Source organism: Mobula birostris, chromosome 15, assembly GCF_030028105.1.
Source record: "Mobula birostris isolate sMobBir1 chromosome 15, sMobBir1.hap1, whole genome shotgun sequence".
Taxonomy (NCBI): domain Eukaryota; kingdom Metazoa; phylum Chordata; class Chondrichthyes; order Myliobatiformes; family Myliobatidae; genus Mobula; species Mobula birostris.
Window position 1 is genome coordinate 27,387,978 of NC_092384.1, and position 24,207 is coordinate 27,412,184.

Consider the following 24,207-nt stretch of genomic DNA (forward strand, 5'->3'; position numbering starts at 1 on the left):
GGCTCCGCACATAGCCGTCCACTCTGATTCCCTAAGGGACCAATTTTATCCCTCATTATCTTTTTGCTATTAATATAACTGTAGAAACCCTTTGGATTTATTTTCACCTTACTTGCCAAAGCAACCTCATCTTCTTTTAGCTTTTCTAATTTCTTTCTTAAGATTCCTTTTACATTCTTTATATTCCTCGAGCACCTCATTTACTCCAAGCTGCCTATATTTATTGTAGATCTCCGTCTTTTTCCGAACCAAGTTTCCAATATCCCTTGAAAACCATGGCTCTCTCAAACTTTTAACCTTTCCTTTCAACCTAACAGGAACATAAAGATCCTGTACCCTCAAAATTTCACCTTTAAATTACCTCCATTTCTCTATTACATCCTTCCCATAAAACAAATTGTCCAAATCCGCTCCTTCTAAATCCTTTCACATCTCCTCAAAGTTAGCCTTTCTCCAATCAAAAATCTCAACCCTGGGTCCAGTCCTATCTTTCTCAATAATTATATTGAAACTAATGACATTGTGATCACTGGACCCGAAGTGCTCCCCGATACATACCTCTGTCACCTGACCTGTCTCATTCCCTAACAGGAGATCCAACACTGCCCCTTCTCTAGTTGGTACCTCTATAAATTGCTGCAAAAAACCATCTTGCACACATTTCACAAACTCCAAACCATCCAACCCTTTTACAGAATGGGTTTCCAAGTCTATGTGTGGAAGATTAAAATCTCCCACAATCACAACCTTGTGCTTACTACAAATATCTGCTATCTCCTTATAGATTTGCTCCTCCAATTCTCGGTCCCCATTTGGTGGTCTATAATACACCCCTATAAGTGTTACTACACCTTTCCCATTCCTCAGTTCCACCCAAATAGCCTCCCTAGACGAGTCCTCTAATCTATCCTGCCAAAGCACTGCTGTGATATTTTCTCTGACAAGCAATGCAACACCTCCCCCTCTTGCCCCTCCGATTCTATGACACCTGAAGCAACGAAATCCAGGAATATTTAGTTGCCAATCACACCCCTCCTGCAACCATGTTTCACTAATAGCTACAACATCATATTTCCAGGTACCCATCCATGTAAGCTCATCCACCTTCCTTACAATGCTCCTAGCATTAAAATAGATGCATTTAAGAAACTCTCCACCTCTTACTCTCTGTTTATCCCTAATGGTGCAAACAGCTTTGTTATCTTTTTTTTTTCCTTGTCCCCTACATCTTTGGTCTGAGTGCTCCTGATCTCTGTTCCCTGCCTATCCTCCCTCACACACTGTCTACCTGCTTTCTCTATTTGTGAACTAACCTCCTCTCTCCTAGTCTCTTTAATTTGATTCCCTCCCCCCAACCATTCTAGTTTAAAGTCACCCCAGTAGCCCTCACAAATCTCCCCGCCAGGATATTGGTCCCCCTAGGATTCAAGTGTAACCTGTCCTTTTTGTACAGGTCACACCTGCGCCAAAAGAGGTCCCAATGATCCAGAAACTTGAATCCCTGCCCCCTGCTCCAATCTCTCAGCCACGCATTTATCCTCCACCTCATTCCATTCCTACTCTCACTGTTGCGTGGCACAGACAGTAATCCCGAGATTGCTACCTTTGCGGTCCTCCTCCTCAACTCCCTTCCTAACTCCCTATATTCTTCTTTCAGGACCTCTCCCCTTTTCCTACCTATGTCATTGGTACCTATATGTACCACGACTTCTGGCTCCTCACCCTCCCACTTCAGGATATCATGGATGCGATCAGAAACATCCCGGACTCTGGCACCAGGGAGGCAAACTACCATCCGGGTCTCCTGACTGCGTCCAAAGAATCGCCTATTTGACCCCCTAACTATCAAGTCCCCTATTACTACTGCCCTCCTCTTCCTTTCCCTACCCTTCTTAGCTACAGGGCTGGACTCTGTGCCAGAGGCACGGCCGTTGTTGCTTCCCCCAGGTAAGCTGTCCCCCCCCCAACAGTACTCAAACAGGTGTACTTATTGTCAAGGGGCACAGCCACTGGGGTACTCTGTAGTACCTGACTCTTCCCCTTCCCCCTCCTAACCGTGACCCACTTGTCTGCCTCCCGTGGCCCCGGTGTGACCACCTGCCTGTAACTCCTCTCTCTCAGCTCCTCACTCTCCCTGACCAGATGAAGGTAATCGAGCTGCAGCTCCAGTTCCCTAACACAGTTCCTTAGGCACTGCAGCTCAGTTCACCTGGCGTAGATGTGGACGTCCAGGAGGCTAGGAGGCTCCAGGACCTCCCACATCCGACACCAAGAACAGCAAGCTGCCCTCACACTCATACTTCTTCCTTTCCTCAAATTACAGGGAAAATTGAAAACTAAACCTACTTTGCCTCGCTCGGTTCTGCCTAAGCCCTTTGAACCAAAGCCCTTAAGCCTTCACTCTGCTCCCGGCTCACTCCGCTGCCCGCTGTATATGGCTGTATTCCTTTTGAATCTTCCGCGCTTCACTGCCCAACGTCACACGCCTGCGCAGTCCGGCCTCTCTTAACTCCGATGAGAAAGCGAAAAAATCAAAATGGCTTCCACCGCACTCCTGCTCCGATTCTCAGACTTCCTCCTCCGAATCTTGAAATCAAGCTGTCATGCACCACTTGCATTGGCAGCTTGTTCTACACTCATGACCCTCTAAGTGAAGAAGTTTCCCCTCATTTCCCCTTAAACTTTTCATCTTTCTCCCTTAGCCCATGATCTCTAGTTGTAGTCCCACCCAACCTCAGTGGAAAAAGTCTGCTTGCAGGTGCCATACCCAGTTTGAGCTTTGGCTGCCATGGCCCACACACTCCTGTTTCAGGTCAAGTGGATCAATTCATTGGTAGTATTTCCAGTTCTCTGGGGCTGCTGTCTCCATCATCATTTGTCTTTGTCTTCTTGCTTTCTTCCTTTCAATCTTTCCCATAATTACCATGCATTCTAACTCCTCTTTCCTAATCACATGTCCATTGAAGTTACGTTGCCTTTTCATGATCTCATACATTATTTCTTTTTTTGTGTTTGCTCTGTTCATGACATCCTCGTTAGATATTCGTTTTGTCCATGATATTCTTTGCATCCTCCTCAAAAACCACATCTCTGATGCTACGATTCGTTTCCTCATGTTACTAGATATTGTCCAACATTCTGAGCCATATAACATAACTGGATAAATGTAACATTTCAGTACTCTGAGGCGGGTTGTCATGCCTAGTTTAGTATTGGTCAATATACTCTTCATTCTCGTAAAGATGTATTTTGCCATCCCTATTCTTCTTTTGATGTCCATGTTGCACCTGCCATCTGATGTCACCCAGCTTCCTAAGTAGCAAAAGTTCTGTACTTGTTTTATGTCTTCTCTGTATATTCTCAGCCTACAGATAGGATTCTCCTTATTTTTGGATATCACCATACATTCTGTCTTTTTGCAGTTGATAGATAGACCCATTTTTTCACTTTCTTCAACAACTATATCAATTAAGTTTTGTAGTTCTTCCTCCGTACTTGCAGTTAACACAGTGTCATCCGCATGTCTGAAATTATTGATGTTTTCACCGCCAACTTTGATTCCCAAGACATCCCTTATTTTTTGTAATACTGTTTCACTGTACACATTAAATAAATCAGAGGAGAAAACACCCTTGTCTAACGCCTCTCTTGATTTTCGTAAACTAACTTTCTTCTCCATCTATTCTTACAGCGGCAGTTCCCAGTACAGATTTCTGAATAGGCGGATCTATACCCCTCCATAATTTTGTATACCCGTATCAAGTCTCCTGTCAATCTTCTACGTTCCAAGGAATAACGTTCTAACCTATTCAATCTTTCCTTATAACTCAAGTCCTCCAGTCCCGGCAACATGCTTATAAATTTTCTTTGTACTCTTTCAACCTTATTTACATCTTTCCTGTAGGTACGTGATCAAAACTGCACATAATACTCCAAATTAGGCCTCACCGACATCTTATACAACTTCAACATACTTCCCATCTCTTGTACTCAATACTTTGACTTATGAAGGCTTATGTGCCAAGAGCTTTCTTTACGACCTATCTACCTGTGCGACCACTTTCAATGAATTATGGACGTATAATCCAAGATCCCTGTGTTCTACCACATTCCTCAGTGCCCTACATTCACTGTGTAAGACCTAACCTTGCTGGGTTCTACCGAAGTGCAACACCTCACACTTGTCTGCACTAAGTTCCATCTGCTATTTTTCCAGCTGGTCCAGATCCCCGCTGCAAGCTTTCATAGTTACTGTCTGTTCCGCCCCAAATCTTGGTGTGATCTGCAAATTTGCTGATAACCACATTATCATCCAAATCATTGATATAGAACCTGAACCCGAAGGGGACCAATATCCTGGCGGGAAAGTTTAATAGAGCTGTTAGGGAGGGTTTAAACTAATTTGGCAGGGGGGTGGGAACCGGAATGATAGAGCGGAGGAAGGGGAAAACAGAAATAAATCTAAGATAGTGAGCAGTAAAGATGTCAGGAAAGACAGGCAGGTGATGGGGCAAATGTGTAGCCATTGGGATGAGTTGCAGTGCAATAAAGTTGCAGTGAAATCAAAGCAAAAAGTATCAAGTACTGGTCTTAAGGTGTTGTACTTAAATGCACGCAGCATAAGAAATAAGGTGGATGATCTTGTTGTACAGCTACAGATTGGCAGGTATGATATTGTGGCCATCACTGAGACCTGGCTAAAGGATGCATGTCTCTGGGAGCTGAACGTCAAAGGATACACAGTGTATCGGAAGGATAGGAAGGTAGGCAGAGGGGGAGGCGTGGCTTTATTGGTAAGAAATGATATTAAATCATTAGAAAGAGGTGATATAGGATCGGAAGGTGCAGAATCTTTATGGGTTGAGCTAAGGAATAGCAGGGGTAAAAGGACCCTGATGGCAGTTATTTATAGGCCTCCAAACAGCTGCAGGGATGTGGACTACAAATTACAACTGGAAATAGAAAAGGCTTGTCAGAAGGGCAGTGTTACGATAATTGTGGGGGATTATAACATGCGAGTAGATTGGAAAAATCAGGTCGGCACTGGATCTCAAGACAGAGAATTTGTAGAATGTCTGCGAGATGGCTTTTTAGAACAGCTTGTTGTTGAGCCCACTAGGGGATCGGCTGTACTGGATTGGGTATTGTGTAATGAACCGGAGGTGATTGGAGAGATTGAGGTGAAGGAACCCTTAGGAGGCAGTGATCATTAACATGATTGAGTTCACTGTGAAATTAGAAAAAGAGAAGCCGAAATCTGATGTGTCGGTGTTTCAGTGGAGTAAAGGAAACTACAGTGGCATGAGAGAGGAACTGGCCAAAGTTGACTGGAAAGAGACACTGGCGGGAAAGACGGCAGAGCAGCAGTGGCTGGAGTTTATGCGAGAAATGAGGAATGTGCAAGACAGGTATATTCCAAAAAAGAAGAAATTTTCGAGTGGAAAAAGGATGCAACCGTGGTTGACAAGAGAAGTCAAAGCCAAAGTTAAAGCTAAGGAGAGGGCATACAAGGAAGCAAAAATTAGTGGGAAGACAGAGGATTGGGAAGTCTTTAAAACCTTACAAAAGGAAACCAAGAAGGTCATTAAGAGAGAAAAGATTAACTATGAAAGGAAACTAGCAAATAATATCGAAGAGGATACTAAAAGCTTTTTCAAGTATGTAAAGAGTAAAAGACAGGTGAGAGTAGATATAGGACCGATAGAAAATGATACTGGAGAAATTGTAATGGGAGATGAGGAGATGGCAGAGGAACTGAACAAGTATTTTGCATCAGTCTTCACTGAGGAAGACAGCAGGATACCGGACGCTCAAGGGTGGCAGGGAAGAGAAGTGTGCGCAGTCACAATTACGACGGAGTAAGTACTCAGGAAGCTGAATAGGCTAAAGGTGGATAAATCTCCTGGACCAGATGGAATGCACCCTCGTGTTCTGAAGGAAGTAGCTGTGGAGATTGCGGAGACATTAGCGATCGTCGATAGATTCTGGCATGGTTCCAGAAGACTGGAAGATTGCAAATGTCACTCCGCTATTTAAGAAGGGGGCAAGGAAGCAAAAAGGAAATTATAGACCTGTTAGCTTGACGTCGGTGGTTAGGAAGTTGTTGGAGTCGATTGTCAAGGATGAGGTTACAGAGTACCTGGAGGCATATGACAAGATAGGCAGAACTCAGCATGGATTCCTTAAAGGAAAATCCTGCCTGACAAACCTATTACAATTTTTTGAGGAAATTACCAGTAGACTAGACAAGGGAGATGCAGTGGATGTTGTATATTTGGATTTTCAGAAGGCCTTTGACAAGGTGCCACACATGAGGCTGCTTAACAAGATAAGAGCCCATGGAATTACAGGAAAGTTACAGCGTTGGCTGGTTGGCAGGAAACAGAGAGTGGGAATAAAGGGATCCTATTCTGGTTGGCTGCCAGTTACCAGTGGTGTTCCACAGGAATCAGTGTTGGGGCCGCTTCTTTTTACATTGTACATCAACGATTTGGATTATGGAATAGAGGGCTTTGTGGCTAAGTTTGCTGATGATACGAAGATAGGTGGAGGGGCCGGTAGTGCTGAGGAAACGGAGAGTCTGCAGAGAGACTTGGACAGATTGGAAGAATGGGCAGAGAAGTGGCAAATGAAGTACAATGTTGGAAAGTGTATTGTTATGCACTTTGGCAGAAAAAATAAACAGGCAGACTATTATTTAAATGGGGAAAGAATTAAAAGTTCTGAGATGCAACGGGACTTGGGAGTCCTCGTACAGGATTCCCTTAAAGTTAACCTCCAGGTTGAGTCGGTAGTGAAGAAGGCGAATGCAATGTTGGCATTCATTTCTAGAGGAATAGAGTATAGGAGCAGGGATGTGATGTTGAGGCTCTATAAGGCGCTGGTGAGACCTCACTTGAAGTACTGTGGGCAGTTTTGGTCTCCTTATTTAAGAAAGGATGTGCTGACGTTGGAGAGGGTACAGAGAAGATTCACTAGAATGATTCCGGGAATGAGAGGGTTAACATATGAGGAACGTTTGTCCGCTCTTGGACTGTATTCCTTGGAGTTTAGAAGAATGAGGGGAGACCTCATAGAAACATTTCGAATGTTAAAAGGCATGGACAGAGTGGATGTGGCAAAGTTGTTTCCCATGATGGGGGAGTCTAGTACGAGAGGGCATGACTTCAGGATTGAAGGGCGCCCTTTCAGAACAGAAATGCGAAAAAATTTTTTTAGTCAGAGGGTGGTGAATCTATGGAATTTGTTGCCACGGGCAGCAGTGGAGGCCAAGTCATTGGGTGTCTTTAAGGCAGAGATTGATAAGTATCTGAGTAGCCAGGGCATCAAAGGTTATGGTGAGAAGGCGGGGCAGTGGGACTAAATAGGATAAAATGGATCAGCTCATGATAAAATGGCGGAGCAGACTCGATGGGCCGAATGGCCTACTTCTGCTCCTTTGTCTTATGGTCTTATGGTAATCTGTATAGGCTCCATGACCTTGCTGTGGCTTTGCCTCATTTCTATAGACTCTGTGTGTGTCTCCTGAATTCCTTTTGGCTCCATACATAGATTACCATTCTGATCTTCTAGAGGACCTATTTTGTTCCTTGCAATGCTTTTGCTTTTATCGTACAGTATCTGTAGAAACCTTCAGGGTTCTCCTTTACCTTGTCAGCTAGGGCATCTTTTAGGGCATTTCTTGTACTCAAGTATCTTGTTTGTTCCTACCTGTCTATACTTGCTATGCACCTTTTTTTCTTAACCAGGGTCTCAATATTTCATGAAAACAAAGGCTTCCTAAACCTGTTATCTTTACCTTTTATTCTGACAGGCAGATGCAAGCTTTGTGCTCTCAAAATTTCATTTTTGGAGTCCTCCCACTTACCAAGTACACCTTTGCCAGAAAACAGCCTGCCCCACTCCACACTTGGCAGACCCTTTCTAATACCGTCAAAATTGACTTTTCTGCAATATAAAATTTCAACCCACAGACCAGACCTATCCTTTTCCATATTTTCTTTGAAACTAATGGCATTATGATCACTAGATGCTAAATGTTCCCCTACACAATCTTCTGTCACCTGCCCTGTCTCAGTCCCTAATAGCAGATCAAGTATCGAATACTCTCGTTGGGACTTTTATGCACTGATTAAGGAAACTTTCCTGAACACATTTAATAGACTATCCCATCTAGTCCTTTTACAGTAGGGGAGTCCCAGTCAATAGGTGGAAAGTTAAAATCACCTACTAAACAATCTTGTGTTTCTTGCAACAGTCTGCAATCTCTCAACAAATTTGTTCCTCTATTCTGTGGACGGACAGGTAGTATATAATATAGCCCCATTAACCTGCTCATACCTTTCTTATTCCTCAATTCCACCCATAAAGCCTGTCCAGATGAATTCTCCAATCTGTCCTGACTGAGCACTGCCGTGCCATTTTCCCTGACTAGTAATGCCACTTCTCCCCTTTTAATCCCTCCTGATCTGGTGCATCTAAAACAATGGAACCCCATAATATTGAGTTGCCAGTCCTGCCCCTCCTGCGACCAAGTCTCAGTAATGGTTACAATATCATAATTCCATGTGTTGATCCATGCCCTGAGTTCATCTGCCTTTCCTACAATACCTCTTGCATTGAAATATATGCAGCTCAGAACATTAGTTGCACCATGCTCAATCTTTTGATTCCTGACTTTGAGGTCTTACCAACCTCAATTTCTCCATTATCTGTTCTGGCACTCTGGTTCCCATCCCTCTGTAGCTCTAGTTTAAACTGCACCCCCCCCAATTAGGATATTAGTCGCCTTCCAGCTTAGGTGCAAACCACTTCTTCTGTACAGATCTCGTCTTCTGTGGAAGAGAGCCCAATGATCCAAAAATCTGATGCCCTCCCTCCTACAGTAAGTTCCTAGCCACGTGTAACTGTATGATCTTCCTATTTCAGGCCTCACTAGTACAAGGATCCTGAGATCACAACCTGGAGATCCTGTCCTTTAACTGAGAACCTAACTCCCTGAACTCACTTTGCAGAACTTCATCCCTCTTTCTACCCATGTCTTTGGTGCCAACGTGGACCATGATATCTGGCTACTTGCCCTCCCACTTAAGAATGCTGAGGACTCAATCGAGATATCCCGGATCCTGGCACCTGGGGGCAACATACCATCTGGGAATCTTGTTCACAGAACCTCCTTTCTGTTCCTCTAACTAATGAATCCCGTCACGACAGCTCGCCTGTTCTCCCCTCTGAGTCACAGAGTCAGACTCGGTACTTGAGACCTGACCGCTGTGGCTTTCTTCTGCTAGGTCATCCCCTCACAACAGTATCCAAAGCTGTTGTTGAGGGGGATGGCCACAGGGCTACTCTGCACTGGTTGTTAACCCCATTCCCCATCTTTATTGTCACCCAGTCTCCTCTGTCCTGCACCTTTGGTGTAACTACCTGTATATTTGTCCTATCTGTCACCGCTTCAGCCTCCTGAATGATCCAGAGTTCATCCAGTTCCAGCTCCAACTCCTTAACACAGAGTATTAGAAGCTGCAGATGAATGCATTTTTGCAGGTAAAATTGTCAGGGATACTGGAGGTCTCCCTGCTTTCCCACATCCCTCAAGAGGAGCTTTCAGCTATTCTGCTTGGCATCACTACTGTTCTAACTATGCAAATGTAAAGAAGGAAATAATAAATAAACTGGAGGAAAAAAATCTGCCTGCAGCTTTTTCGCTTTCTCTCACTCAAGCCTCTCCTCACTGCAGCTTCAAAGAGAAAAGTCTCAAATAACCACTCTAATACTGTCCACTCCAGCAAAGGCCACTCCAACTCTTGTCTTGCACATTGGATGTTTGTCGACTTTGGTTATGTTTTTTTTTTGTGGATTCTATTGTGTTTCTTTGTTTTGTAGCTGCCTGCAAGAAGATTAATTTCAAATTTGTATGTGGTATACTTTGAACTTTGAATTTTGGAGGTCGGGCAGAAATTTCAATTTCTACATGAACACGTTGGTTCCAAGTGTTTCTAATGATTTCTCCTGAGTCCAGATTTTTCAACGTTCCACCTCTCCCTCACATGCTCTCTATTATAGTTTAAATTATCATCATAAAACATAAATACAATTGGTTGTACTGTATTACAGTAGAGCAGGAGGTTCGATCTTCACAGAATCCTTGGAATGCAGTATCCCCTGTGTGCCTTGGTGGAATTCCATCTTCTGGAGGTGAGTAATATGTTGATTGATCAAACATTTTCAGATTTGAGATGCAAGTTCAAAAAAAAAAAGAATTACTTATTTACTCCAGCTATCTCTGCAGCAAAATCAGATTTAAATATTTTCTTATGCTGAGCAGGGGGCATTTAGGAAGCATCTGCAAAGAGCAGTGTGAAATTCTATAGGCTATCAGTTAGTTGCAAATATCACTTGTTCCTGCAAATGTTATCATTTTGGATTTAACTAGAGTGTTCAAATGTTGGAGAGGATCCAACATTTAGCAAGTAGGCTTTCTGAATCAGGATTGTTATAACCATATAACAATTGCAGCACGGAAACAGGCAATTTTGGCCCTTCTCGTCTGTGCCGAACTCTTACTCTCACCTAGTCCCACCGACCTGCACTCAACCCATAACCCTCCATCCCTTTCCTGTCCATATAGCTGTCCAAATTAACTTTAAACAACAACATCGAACCTGCCTCAACCACTTCTGCTATAAGTTTGTTCCACACAGCTACCACTCTCTGAGTAAAGAAGTTCCCCCTCATGTTACCCCTAAACTTTTGCCCTTTAACTCTCAACTCATGTCCTCTTGTTTGAATCTCCCCCACTCTCAATGGAAAAAGCCTATCCACGTTAACTCTATCTATAGCTTCATAATTTTAAATACCTCTATCAAGTCTCCCGTCAACCTTCTACATTCCAAAGAATAAAGACCCAGCTTGTTCAACCTTTCTCTGTAACTTAGGTGATGAAACCCAGGTAACGTTCTAGTAAATCTTTTCTGTACTGTCTCAATTTTGTTGACATCTTTCCTATAATTCGGCGACCAAAACTGTACACAGTACTCCAAATTTGGCCTCACCAATGCCTTGTACAATTTCAACATTACATCCCAACTCCTATATTCAGTGTTCTGATTTATAAAGGCCAGCATACCAAAAGTTTTCTTCACCACCCTAACCACATGAGATTCCACCTTCAGGGAACAATGCACCATTATTCCTAGATCCCTCTGTTCTACTACATTCTACAGTGCCCTACCATTTACCATGTATGTCCCATTTTGATTAGTCATACCAAAGTGTAGCTCCTCACATTTATCAGCATTAAACTCCACCTACCATCTTTCAGCCCACTCTTCCAACTGGCCTAAATCTCTCTGCAAGCTTTGAAAACCTACTTCATTATCCACAACGCCACCTATTTTAGTATCATCTGCATACTTACTTATCCAATTTACCACCCCATCGTCCAGATCATTAATGTATATGACAAATAACATTGGACCCAGTCCAGATCCCTGAGGCACACCACTAGTCACCGGCCTCCAATCTGACAAACAGTTATCCACCACCACTCTCTGGCGTCTCTCATCCAGCCACTGCTGAATCCATTTTACTACGTTTGTACTGCAATATTAATATCTTAACGATTGAACCTTCCTAACCAACCTTCCATGTGGGACCTTGTCAAAGGCCTTACTGAAGTCCATATAGACAACATCCACCACTTTACTCTTGTCAACTTTCCTAGTAACCTCTTCAAAAAATTCAATAAGATTTGTCAAATATGGTCTTCCACGCACAAATCCATGTTGATTGTTCCTAATCAGACCCTGTCTATCCAGATAATTATATATACCATCTCTAAGAATACTTTCCATCAATTTACCCACCACTGACGTCAAACTCATAGGCTGATAATTGCTAGGTTTAGTCTTAGAACTCTTTTTAAACAATGGAACAACATGAGCAATACGCCAATCCTCCGGCACCATCCCCGTTTCTGTTATGTTATGACCCCTTGTAGAATGATGTTTCTACAGCATCAGATAAGTTTCATGGTAGCTTACTAGCACTTGCAATCTGGCTACAGGTATTGGAGAATATTTATAGATTTAGTAGCTTCATCAGTGAGTGTGAATGTGCAAAGAACAATGGAAAATAACTTCATATTTTATAATGAAGAAGCTAGCAAAGTCAATCCTTGGTTTTTTTAGTTAGATCTTATGAATCTGTAGATTATATTCAGGGCAGGCTCTGATAGATTTCTGAAGTTGCAAAGTAAATATGATTGTGATTTTATTTTTCTTTCAGTCATGTAATTTGCAATGTCATTAAGAGGCATATTTGCAAATGATTACACATATTTTCAAAGCACTTGTAAGTGACAGTAGACCTTCAGGGCACCACACGTGGGAGCAAATCATGAATGTAATTTTCAAGTGAAATGGGATCAGAAGACAGGAGAAGGGGCATCATAAAGTAGGAATTCAATTTTGAAGTCATATTCTATCTGCAGTTTGTATTTTTATAAATCTCTTGGGTTGCTTTGAAATAGAAACTGCCAATTGCACTGCAGGCAAGATCCTAATTTATCTGTTATTTATAGGATTTGTTGCCATGAACAGATTGTTATTGTGTTAATATTAAGAATGGCAATAATTTGTTATGCTTTAATCATACCCATCTCCATTGATGGCATTATAGCTACCATTATAAGTTATAACAATGAAGAAAGTTGATGTGAAAGATATGAGATTAGTGTTTTAATGTATGAATTGAATCAAGTAGCACAATTAATGGAGCTGATTATTTAATTTCAGAAACTTGTATTTCATGTACTTCAGAACCTTGTAAGAAGCACAATGGCAAATGTGGTGTCCTTTGCTCGACGTTCGTTGATGCTCCTGGTTCTAGTGATCTAGCTGTTGAGCTTCAGCTTCCAGACAACAGTACACAAGATGAGCCAGACAAATCAGTAGAGTTGTATACAGAAGAGTCCCAACATTCAGAAGGCCATTGTAGTAAAGGTTCGTTACTCTCACCAGCCACATCATCAGACAATGAAAGAGACAGAATATATGTGTCAGAACCTAAAAAGACCAACAGAGCAAAATCTATGAACTCTAATCCGGCTACCTGTGACCGTTTGTTTAAAAGCCTGTCTCCTCTATCAAGTACAATTGTTAATTCCGATGGCTTGAATTGTGTGGGCTCAGCCAAAAACTTACCCCCTATGTCAGCAGTTAAAAATGATGGCCAATGTAGACCAATCATGGCTTTGTACGATCATGCAGCAGAAACTCAAAACAGTGTCTCGGAAATAGAAGAAACACAGTTAAAAGGTAGCAGAGAGAAGGAACGTTACGAGAGCCCAAGAGCTGCGAAAAGGAAATGGCAGTGTGGGAGCACAGAAAATCAATTGGACAGAAACCATGTTGATCAAGGCACTTTCTCGATGCAGACGAGAGCTGAAATTGAGGATGGGGACTCCATGAACTTGAGTAGCAATGAGACATTCATTGATGCAGATCATTATGAAGAGATAGCTGATGGTTATCAGATGAACAACATTACTGGCCAGAAAAAAGAAGGTAGAATGAATAAAATGCTTAAAGATACTGATTTGAATAATTTGCCACAAAGCAAAAAAGCATTGTCAACAAAGTATAATCAATTAGACTTTGTTTCCAAAAGACCATCAGAAGTTCATAATTGTAAAGGGCAGGGATCGGTAGTTACTCCAGCTGGCCAGAACACGGAGGATGAATGGATGCATGCTTTGCAACAACATAATGCTAACCAAACCAAAGATGAACCTCAGGTAAGTTCTCTCAAAAATGATAATGAGAAACAAATCAATTTTTACAGAATTTTTTTGATTCTTTGAATTCCAATGTAATGCTCCAAGTTCTCATTTAAAGTGCTTCTGAGTTGTGTAATGGGTTTTACTAGAAGGTGCCAGAATTTGGTGATCACATCCACAAATTGGCACCAGTTGGATTGCAGGCTTATAGGTGTGTTGGAGTTGCAGCCATTTTCTGTGTACTGAACTTTTTGTACAATGTAATCTGGTTCACATTATATGCAGAAACTTGTTATAACTTCTTTATACAGGTGCCACTTTAAAAATAAGAAAAATTGATGTTTCTATACACTACAAATCTTAGAGTGCTATCTTGTAACAGTTTGCTATTTCTGTCAAATGTCAGTGTATGAGGTAATTACAAAGTTTGGAGAGATTGGAATGGGTTTATGATGAATTAAGCAAATTATACAAAGTAAGGCTGGATCCTAGATACTGCATTAAACTACATCCTCATGTATGTAGGGAAGCTGTGAGCAACAACCCACAAAAATTCTGATTATAATCATTTATTGAAAGCATTTTGTTTTCTTAAAAAAGGATAATGATACAAGTGATTCACAGTATTATTGATAGATTATAAGTAACAACAAATCAAATTAGTAATGAAAACAATGTGCAGATAAATTTAAAATGCCTGAGAAGATTTGTTTCTGACTATATTTCTGATGTGGAGTAAGAACACAATAAATGATGGTGTTCAAATTTTGCACTTTGAGTGGAATGAATCATTGATGATTTCTTTGTAAAGGCTAATGACACAAATGTCTGCTCAGATATAGAATTGAAAACATGATCTAAACTTCACCTAAATGTGGCCAATTTGGGCATACACCAACTGGTCACAATTTGTTGCCAATCCAACCTGACTATCACCATAAAGGTCTCAGATATGGTTATCTGCTATCACAAAAGAAATGCCAAATATAGGTCAGAAACCAAATACAAAGTAATTCATTCTGACATGGATGAAGTACTGAGCTGACCTAACCTGATTATTTTATTAGAACATACAGTATACTCAATATGGTGTGAACTTCACACATGTAGTTGGTTCGTGTTGGGCATTGGGTCAGGTAGCCAGGCTCTGCAATGACGTAAGACCATAATACATAGGAGTAGAATTAGGCATTCAGCCTGTCAAGTTTGCTGTGCCATCTCATCATGGCTGATCATTTCCTTGTCAACCCCAATCTCCTGCCTTTTCCCTGTAATCTTTCACACTCTGACTAATCAAGAGCCTATCAACCTCTCCCTCAAATGCACTCAGTGACCTGGTCTCCATAGCCACCGGGGGCAGTGAATTCCACAGATGCACTGCCATCTGGCTAAAAAAAATTCCTCCTTATCTTTGTTCTAAGTACACGTCCTTCTATCTTGAGGCTGTGCCCTCTAGTACCAGCCCCCTCCCCCCACCAAAGGAAACATCCTCTTCACGTCACTCTATTTAGGCCTTGCAGTATTCAGTGGGTTTCAGTGTGATCCCCCCTCATTTTTCTAAGTTCCATTGAGTACAGGCCCAGAGCCTTCAATTGCTGCTCATAAGATAACCCCTTCATTCCCAGCATTGTACTCGTGAGCCTCCTCTGAATGCTATCCAATGCCAGCACATTCTTTCTTAAATAAACAGCCCAAAACTGCCCTCAGTACTCCAAGTGAGGCCTCACTAGTGCATTAAATAGCCTCGGCATTACATCCTTGCTTTTATATTCAGTTCCCTTTGAAATGAATGCTAATGTTGCATTTGCCTTTCTCACCACCGATTCATCCTGCAAATTAAGCTTTAGGGAATCTTGTCCGAGGGCTGAAGAATCCCTTTGCATCTCAAATCTTTGAATTTTCTCCCCATTTAGAAAATAGTCTGTGCTTTTATTCTTTTTGCCAAAATGCATAACCATACATTTCTCAACACTGTATTCCATCTGCCACCTTTTTACCCATTCTCCTAATCTGTCTAAGTACTTCTGGAGCCTCTCTGCTTCATCAACACTACCTGCCCCTCCACCTGTCTTCATATCATTCACAACTTGGCCACAATGCCAAGAATTTCATCATCCAAATCATTGACAATGTAAAAAGAAGTGGTCCCAACACAAACTTCTGTTGAATACCACTAGTCACCAGCAGCCAGTCTGAAAAGGATCCCTTTATTCCCACTCTTTGCCTTCCACTAATCAGCTAATGCTTTATCTATGCTATTATCCTGTAATTCTTTGCGCTGCTGTTCTGCAGCCTTATAATGTAGCACCTTGTCAAAGGCCTTCTGAAAATCCAAGAATGCAAGTCAACCGATTCTCCTTTTTCTATCCTGCTTGTTATTTCTTCAAAGAATTCTGACAGATCTGTCAGGCAAAGTTTTTCCTTAGGGAAACCATGCTGACTTTTGCCTATTTTGCCATGTGCCTCCAAGCACCCTGAAATCATGTCCTTAACAATCGATTATAACATCTTCACAACCACTGATATCAGGTGAACTGGCTGATAATTTCCTTTCTTCTGCCTCCCTCTCTCCATTGAAGAGTGCCATTTGCCATTTTCCAGTCCTCTGGAACCATGCCAGAATCTGTTGATTCTTGAGAGATCATTACAAATGCTCCAAATTCTCTTCAGTTACCTCTTTTAGATCCGTGGGGTGTAGTCCATCAGGTCCAGATGACATGGCCTATCTTCAGACCTTTCAGTTTCCCAAGCACCAACTTCCTAGTAATAGCAACTGCATTCACTTCTGCCCCCTGACACGCTAGAACTTTCACCATATTACTAAGGGCTTCCACAGTGAAGACCGGTGCAAAGTACTTATTCAGTACGTCTGCCATTTCCTTGTCCCCATTACTATCTCTCCAGCATCATTTGCCAGTGGACCGCTGTTTACTGTTGCCTCTCTTTTACTTTATATAGCTGAAAAAACTTTTGGTATCATTTTTATTATTGGCTAGCTTACCTTCATATTTCATCTTTTCCCCCTTGTGTGTTTTTGTTTAGTTGCCTTCTGTTGGTTTTTAAAAATGCCCCAATCCTCTAACTTCCCACTAATATTTGCTCTATTATATGCCCTTTCTTTTGCTTTTATCTTGACCACGGTTGCGTCATTCTGCCTCTTCCTCTTTGGGACGAATCTATCCTGTGTCTTGCTCCCAGAAACTCTTAGCCATTGCTGCTCTGCCATCATCCCTGCTAGTATCCCCTTCCAATCAACTTTGGCCAGCTCCTCTGTCATGCCACCTTAATTACCTTTACTCCACTCTAACACTGATACTCTTGACTTTAGTTTCTCCCTCTCAAACTACAGGGTGAATTCTAACTTCTGATCACTCCTTTGATGTTACTCATCCCTGTTACTCAAGTAGCTTTGACGTTCCTCATCATGCAGTTCTAGCAAATAATAAGTGCAGTCATCTTAAAGTAAATTAAACTCCCAGAGTTCAGAGTGTCCTGTAACAAGGTAGACAATTGTCATAGATGGTCCCATTTCAGTCAAAGATTCTTAAAACAAAATAATGCTGCTGTTGAAGTCTATTAGCTTTCAGTTAATGTGGAAAAAGTTAGGGCATTTAATATTGATGTTGCACTATTGTTGGGGACAAAAAACTTCATCAAACATGCACTTAAGTATTAAGTTTTGTTTGGTGATAATTTATTAGCCAATTCTTTCCATTGCTGCCAAGTATGCCAAAATGTTGGATAAATAGGCGTGCTTGTAAATAAAACACTTTACAACAGACATTTCGGTAAGGCTTTGGGTTTCTCGAATGATACGAATCAAGTTTCTTTCTAATTTTTGCAGAGACATCCTGATGGAAGCAGATTTTTATACAACTATCCAGCACCTACTGCTGAGCTAATTGCTCAAGTGAACTCCATAAGGTCTGTTCACTGTAAACGTGTCCTTTTAAAAAATGTCTCTCTTTCTCAATAAGTGTTTCCATAAATACTGTCAATGTTGGAGCCAAGAAAATTTGTAGCACGAAAACAACCTTCTGGGGCCCATGAATCTGTGCTAACATTTAATTGTCTATTTACATTAAACTGTCATTTTTTAAAAAATCAAATTACCTGTATTCTACCACGGTGAGAGGAAACTCAAATGGCCATGGAGGGAATGTGCAAACTCCACGCAGACAGCATCCAAGGTCAGGATTGAATCTGGGTCTCTCGCACTATGAGGCAATGGCTCTTTTAAGCACAATTCTCTACTGTCTGTAAAAGTCTATGGGTTAACCCAATTGCATGTGTACATGCAGCTTCACAACCAATCATTTAACTTCTCAGATCGCCTCTTAAAAGGTTATTGCACCTCTTTTTGAGTATTTTAATTAATTACAAGTCAGAACATAGTGTTTTTTTACAGCATAACAGAGCTCACTGACCTAACCCTACCCCCCATCTATATTTATTTGGCCTTTAAATCAAATGTTCATCCAAAAACTATTTAATGTGAATTTTTTGCATTTACTATCCTTTTAGATCCAAATCAACATTATCTTCTTTCAACACTGTAAGATTGTGATTATCCTCAATCATCACCACTCTAATTCTTAACCCATTATTTCTACCAAACATCTTAAGCTCCTGGTTGCCTAAAATAAACAGTCATCAAAGTTGTACTCTGTCCTTAACCCATGTATTTCCAAGAGACTGCTAATTGTGTTTGAATTTTTCCCAGTATTGACTTGGAACATATTGGCTTGTAACTCAACTCTATTGCTTTCTCCCTCTTAAGTACAATAATATGTTAGCAAGTTTCCTGCCTTCTAACTCCATGCTTTTAGTGAAAGTGGATTGAAAATAGTGATCAGACTCAATATTATTTCCTTTCATATATCTCTTCCAGTGACACTCCAGGGTATTCTTGGAGCTAACGATTTACCTATTTCAAAGATTCAAAAGCCCTTGTTGTTCCCTATTCCATGTTTTTCTGATCGTTGTTGGCATGTTTCCTTTTTCTTTTTGAAGCCAGTAAAGTGCATTTTGCATACACTGGTATTCTACCTGCACCATTAGCTTTCTTCACTGCAAGCATGCAGGTACAGCAGGCAGTGAAGAAAGCTAATGGCATGCTGGCCTTCATAACAAGGGGAATTGAGTATAAGAGCAAAGAGATCCTTCTGCAGCTGTACAGGGCCCTGGTGAGACCACACCTGGAGTACTGTGTGCAGTTTTGGTCTCCAAATTTGAGGAAGGGCATTCTTGCTATTGAGGGAGTGCAGTGTAGGTTCACAAGGTTAATTCCCGGGATGGCAGGACTGTCATATGTCGAAAGATTGGAGCGACTGGGCTTGTATACTCTGGAATTTAGAAGGCTGAGAGGGGATCTTATTGAAACATATGAGATTATTAAGGGATTGGACACACTGGAGGCAGGAAGTATGTTCCCGCTGATGGGTGAGTCCAGAACCAGAGGCCACGGTTTAAGAATAAGGGGTAGACCATTTAGAACGGAGTTGAGGAAAAACTTTTTCACCCAGAGAGTGGTGGATATATGGAATGCTCTGCCCCAGAAGGCTGTGGAGGCCAAGTCTCTGGATGCTTTCAAGAAAGAGATGGATAGAGCTCTTAAAGATAGTGGAATCAAAGGTTATGGGGATAAGGCAGGAACTGGATACTGATAGTGGATGATCAGCCATGATCACAGTGAATGGCAGTGCTGGCTCGAAGGGCCAAATGGCCTATTCCTGCACCTATTGTCTATTGTCACATAGGTTACCAGTTTGGCCTTTCATAGATTTACTCTTTTGTTAGAATTCCTCATGTTCTTTTTGTTCAAAGAAAAACTTTAGGCTTTCTATATCTTACTTGCCAATACATTTCCAATATCTTCCTATTTTCCTTCATAATTTCCATCAGGAAAGGATGCCAGTTTGGAAGGATCCTATTTTTCACTATGTGTATAATCTATGCTTCTGCTCAGTATGTTAACAAAAGCTCTATTTCTTATTTTGGAGGGACTCAGCAGGTTAGGTTGCTAGATGAAGGGTCTTGACTCGAAGCATTGACACTCAATTTCCCTCTGTAGATACCGCCTGACTTGCTGTGTTGCTTCAGATTCCAGCATCTGCAGTCTTTTGTCTCCATTTTGTTACTCCACTGTGAAACCTCTTCATTGTATGCCCACTTTGAAGAAGTTTTCTTCCTCTCTTCGACCGGAGATCTGTGAGACCCTCTGTCTCTGCTTCCTCTATGATTTCTGCTTCTATCCTTTGACCACACTGTCACCTAGGCTCACTGTCCAGATGAAGGGTCTCAACTCAAAAGAACTGTCCATTTCCGTCTATGGATGGTGCCAGACCTGCTGAGTTACACCAGCATTTGTGTGTTACTCTATATTCCCAAGCACCTGCAGTCTCCTGTGTCCGAATTTCTTTGGTGCTGTTCAAGTTTAGCAAAATATAAGTTTAGCTACTGAATTTTGTTCAGGAGGAACAAGAATGATTGGAAGATTCACTAAGCTAGAATTTTAAGGAAGATTTAAAAAGTAAGAAAGAAAATAAACTGGTGTGAGGTCCAAGAGGGTTAGAGCATTAATGTTACAGTTAAACTATTATTGGCAAATAGAGAAATTATGATAACACCAATGCTGGAATAAAAAACAGTATGTATGCAGTGATGTGCAATTTGGATAAAGAACAGAAATCTGATATTGTAGGCTCAGATTGCTTTGGAAGTTATTGTAAAATCTGGGAATGTGGGCAAGCTTGAGGTAACAATGTAAGTTGATTGATCCTGGGTGAGGATATGGAGGTGTGATTTTGAGACTAATGAAATAACAGATAAAGGTTTTGATTTTACAAGGAAGTTGAAGAGATGTGAAAGCAATGATTTCAAATGTATGGTATGAACAGCCAATTTCAAGAATGATCTGGATGGGAAAAGAGAAATTGAACTTGGGGCAAAAGCTGAAAGCATAAGATATAGGAACAGAATTAAGCTATTAGGCCCATCAAGTCTGTTCCACCATTCCATCAAATCTGATTTATTTTCCTTCTCAACCTACTTCTCCTTTCTTCTCTCCATAACCTTTGATGCCTTACTAATCGAGAACCCATCAACCTCTACAATGAATATACCTATTGACTTGGCCTCCACAGCCATCTGTAGTAAACAGTTTCACAAATTCACCACCCTCTGCCTTAAGAAATTACTCCTTATCTCTGTTCTGAAAGGACATACTTGTATTCTGAGGCTGTGTCCTCTTGTTTGAGACTTGCCCACTATGGGAAACGTGCCTATCACATCCATTCTATCCAGGCATTTCAATATTTGGTAGGTTTCATTGAGATCCAGTCGCAACCTCCCAACTCCTCTCTCCCCCCTCCCCCCCCCAGCCATCCTTCCAAATTCTAGTGAGTAAAGACAGAACTATCGAATGCTCTTTGTACATAAACCCTATCATTCTTGTAAACTTTCTCCGGACCCTTTCCAATGACAATTCATCCTTAGATATGCGGTCCAAAACTGCTCACAATACTCTAGATGTGGTCTGGCCAATGCCTTATAAATCCTCTGCATTACATTCTTGCTTTAATATTCTAGTCCTTCTGAAATGAATGCTAGCATTGCATTTGCCTGCTTTACTACCAACTCAAGCTACAAGTTAACATTTAGGTGATCCTACAGTAAGATTCCCAAGTCCCTATGCACCTCCAATTTCTGAATTCACTCACCACTTAGAGAACTAGTTTACCCCCTATTCCTTCTACCAAAGTATATGATTATACACTTGCATTCACTGTATTCCATCTGCTATTTTGCCCATTCTCCTAATCTGTTCAGGTTCTTCTGCAGACTCCCTGCTTTAACACTACCTCTCCTTCCACCTATCTTTGTGTCATTTGCAAACTTGGCCACAAAGCCATCAATTCCATCATCCAGATCATTAACAGATTACTTAAAAAGTAGCGGACCCTATACCAGACCCTGTGGAATACTACTAGCCACAAACAACCAACGAGAAAGTGTTCCCTTTATTCCCACTGTTCGCCTTCTGCCAATCATCCACTCTTCTGTTCATTTAAGTATCTTTCCTGCGATACCATGAACTTTTATCCTGTTTAGCAGCCTCGTGTGTGGCACTTTGTAGAAGGCCTTCTAAAAATCCAAGTAAGCAACATCTACTGACTCACCTTTGTCTATCTGCCTGTCATTTCCTCAAAGAATTCCAACAGATTTGTCGGGCAAGATTTTCTCCTAAGGAAACCATACTGACTTCGGCTTATTTTATTGTGTGCCTTCAAGTACCCTGAAACCTCATCTTTAATAATGGACTCCAACATCTTCCCAACCACTGAAGTCAGGCTATCTGGCTTATAATTTCTTGTCTTTTGCCTCCCTCCTGTCTTAGAGTGGATGACATTTGCGATTTTCCAGTTCTTTGGAACCATTCCAGAGAATCTAGTGATTCTTGAAAAATCAGTACTGTTGCCTCCACAACCTTTTCAGCTACCTCTGTAATTACTCTGGGGTGTAGTCCATCTGGTGCAGGTGACTGATGTACCTTCACCTTTTCCTTGGTAATAGTGACTGCATTCACTCTGTCCCCTGATACTCTTGAATTTTGGGATACTGCTGGTGTCTTCCACAGTGAAGACTGATGCAAGATACTTATTCAGTTTGTCTGCCCCTTCTTTGCTCCCCCTTACTATCTCTCTAGTGTCATTTCTCAGTGGTCTGATGTCCATTTTTGCTTCTGTTTTACTTTTATACATCTGAAAATAAGTTTTCATATTCTCAGTTATTATTGGCGAGCTTACCTTCGTATGTCGTCATTCCACTCTGCTTCTCTTTTAGTTGCCTGCTGTTAGTTTTTAAAAACTTCCCAATCCTCCAGCTTCCCACTATTTTTTGTTATATTGTATGCCTTCTCTTTTGCTTTAATGCTTCTTTGACTTCCCTTGTCAGCCATGGCTACCTCATTCTCCTTTTGGAATGCTGCTTCTTTGGGATGAACTGATCTTGCATCTTCGGAATTACTTCCAGAAACTCCTGCCATTGCTACTTTGCTGTCATCCCTGCAAGTGCCCCCTTCCAACTAACTTTGGCAGGGCTCCTCTCATGCTTCTGTATTTACTTTTATTTAACTGTAATACTTATTTTTGCCTTCTCTCAAACTGCAGGGTGAATTCTATCAAATGATGATCACTGCCTTACCTTAAGCTCCCTAATCAAATCTGGTTCATTACACATTCGGTATTGCCTTTTCCCTGGCAGGATTGGCATTGTCTGGTGGGAGTTAGCTGTATTCAGAAATCCAGTGAATGGTAGTAACACAGCCAGGTAGGAGGAATGATAGGTTATAGTAAATGTGATAAATTGACCTGCTGAGAGTAGTTTACAAAGTGTTGCCACACTCCGGTGTCATCGTAGCAGAGGTCTTAAGCTCTGTGGCAGAAGCAGCAACACATACCATGTATCATGCAGAGAAATAAGATGGGGCTGTTGGTGTAGGGAAAAAAAATCACCAAATGAGCATTGGATGTGGTGATTGAGGGAATATATATATAAAAAAAAATAACCAGTTAGGGTATAAAACTAATAACTTTCTTCATATTTTTCAGGGTTTCAGGTGATCTTCTGAAATGGGCAGTTTCATATCTCTCTGGACCAAGTTTGAAACAAGATTGACTGCTGCTCAGTGCTGACGTAATTAACTGGTGCTTGAATTTTTTCAAGGCATTTATTAAATTTGAATGCCGTTTTCCTTTGATTTCAGTGATGGTTCTATTACAAGTGTTACTCTGTTAATTCTGCAAAATACCTGTATGGTTTGTTGTAGAAGCTTTCATGTAGAAGTAATAAAATCAACATTGGAAGAGTGGAAAAACAGGTATTACACTACTTTCATGGGCTGTTCTTGGCAATTTTTACTGTTGACTTAGATCAGTTTTGCCTTTGGACAGGCAAGTACCCTGGAAGACCTGAAGAACTGGAAAGAGATCAAAGAAATTTCTTGCTCTTGCCAAAAAGTGTAATTAAATTTCTGAGGGGAATTTTGCAGCATGCTTATATTTGGCCATTATAGAGGTCTATTACTATTGTAATGAAAGGATTATATCTGTCTTTACCGTTTCTGTTTTTGTCTTCTTGTCATCAGCTTAACTCCAAATTCGGAGCTGTACTTTTGGTATGTGCAACATTTGGAAAAAAGCCTTTATTGTTTGTTAATAAATAAAAGTCTAATATTTTTCTTTCTGTGTTTAATTTTAAGCTAAATTTGTTGTCAAGTGAGAGTTTGTGCTGAAACATGATATACATTTATTCACAATCATGCTTACTAAATCCAAATATCCCAGTGGTGTAGTGTTTTGGATTGGAAATGATCCAAAAAAAAAATGAGGTAAAGATATTTTGAAGTCTTACAAAGGGAATACAAA

The 24,207-nt window shown here is 41.1% G+C and overlaps 1 protein-coding gene across 4 annotated transcripts in view; it reads left to right on the forward strand.

The window, feature by feature from the left end:
* Nucleotides 1-24,006, forward strand: part of acd (ACD shelterin complex subunit and telomerase recruitment factor) — a 53,691-nt gene extending 29,685 nt beyond the window's left edge. For 2 of the 4 annotated variants that reach the window (XM_072279506.1, XM_072279509.1), the window contains 4 exons: nucleotides 10,117-10,197; nucleotides 12,798-13,798; nucleotides 17,625-17,704; nucleotides 23,392-24,006. In XM_072279506.1, the coding sequence (XP_072135607.1) occupies nucleotides 10,117-10,197; nucleotides 12,798-13,798; nucleotides 17,625-17,704; nucleotides 23,392-23,458 (1,229 nt within the window). In that variant the 3' untranslated portion in view covers nucleotides 23,459-24,006. The remainder of the gene's footprint in view (nucleotides 1-10,116; nucleotides 10,198-12,797; nucleotides 13,799-17,624; nucleotides 17,705-23,391) is intronic. The other 2 variants (XM_072279508.1, XM_072279507.1) reach the window with 2 other exon arrangements.
* Nucleotides 24,007-24,207: the final 201 nt, after the last annotated feature.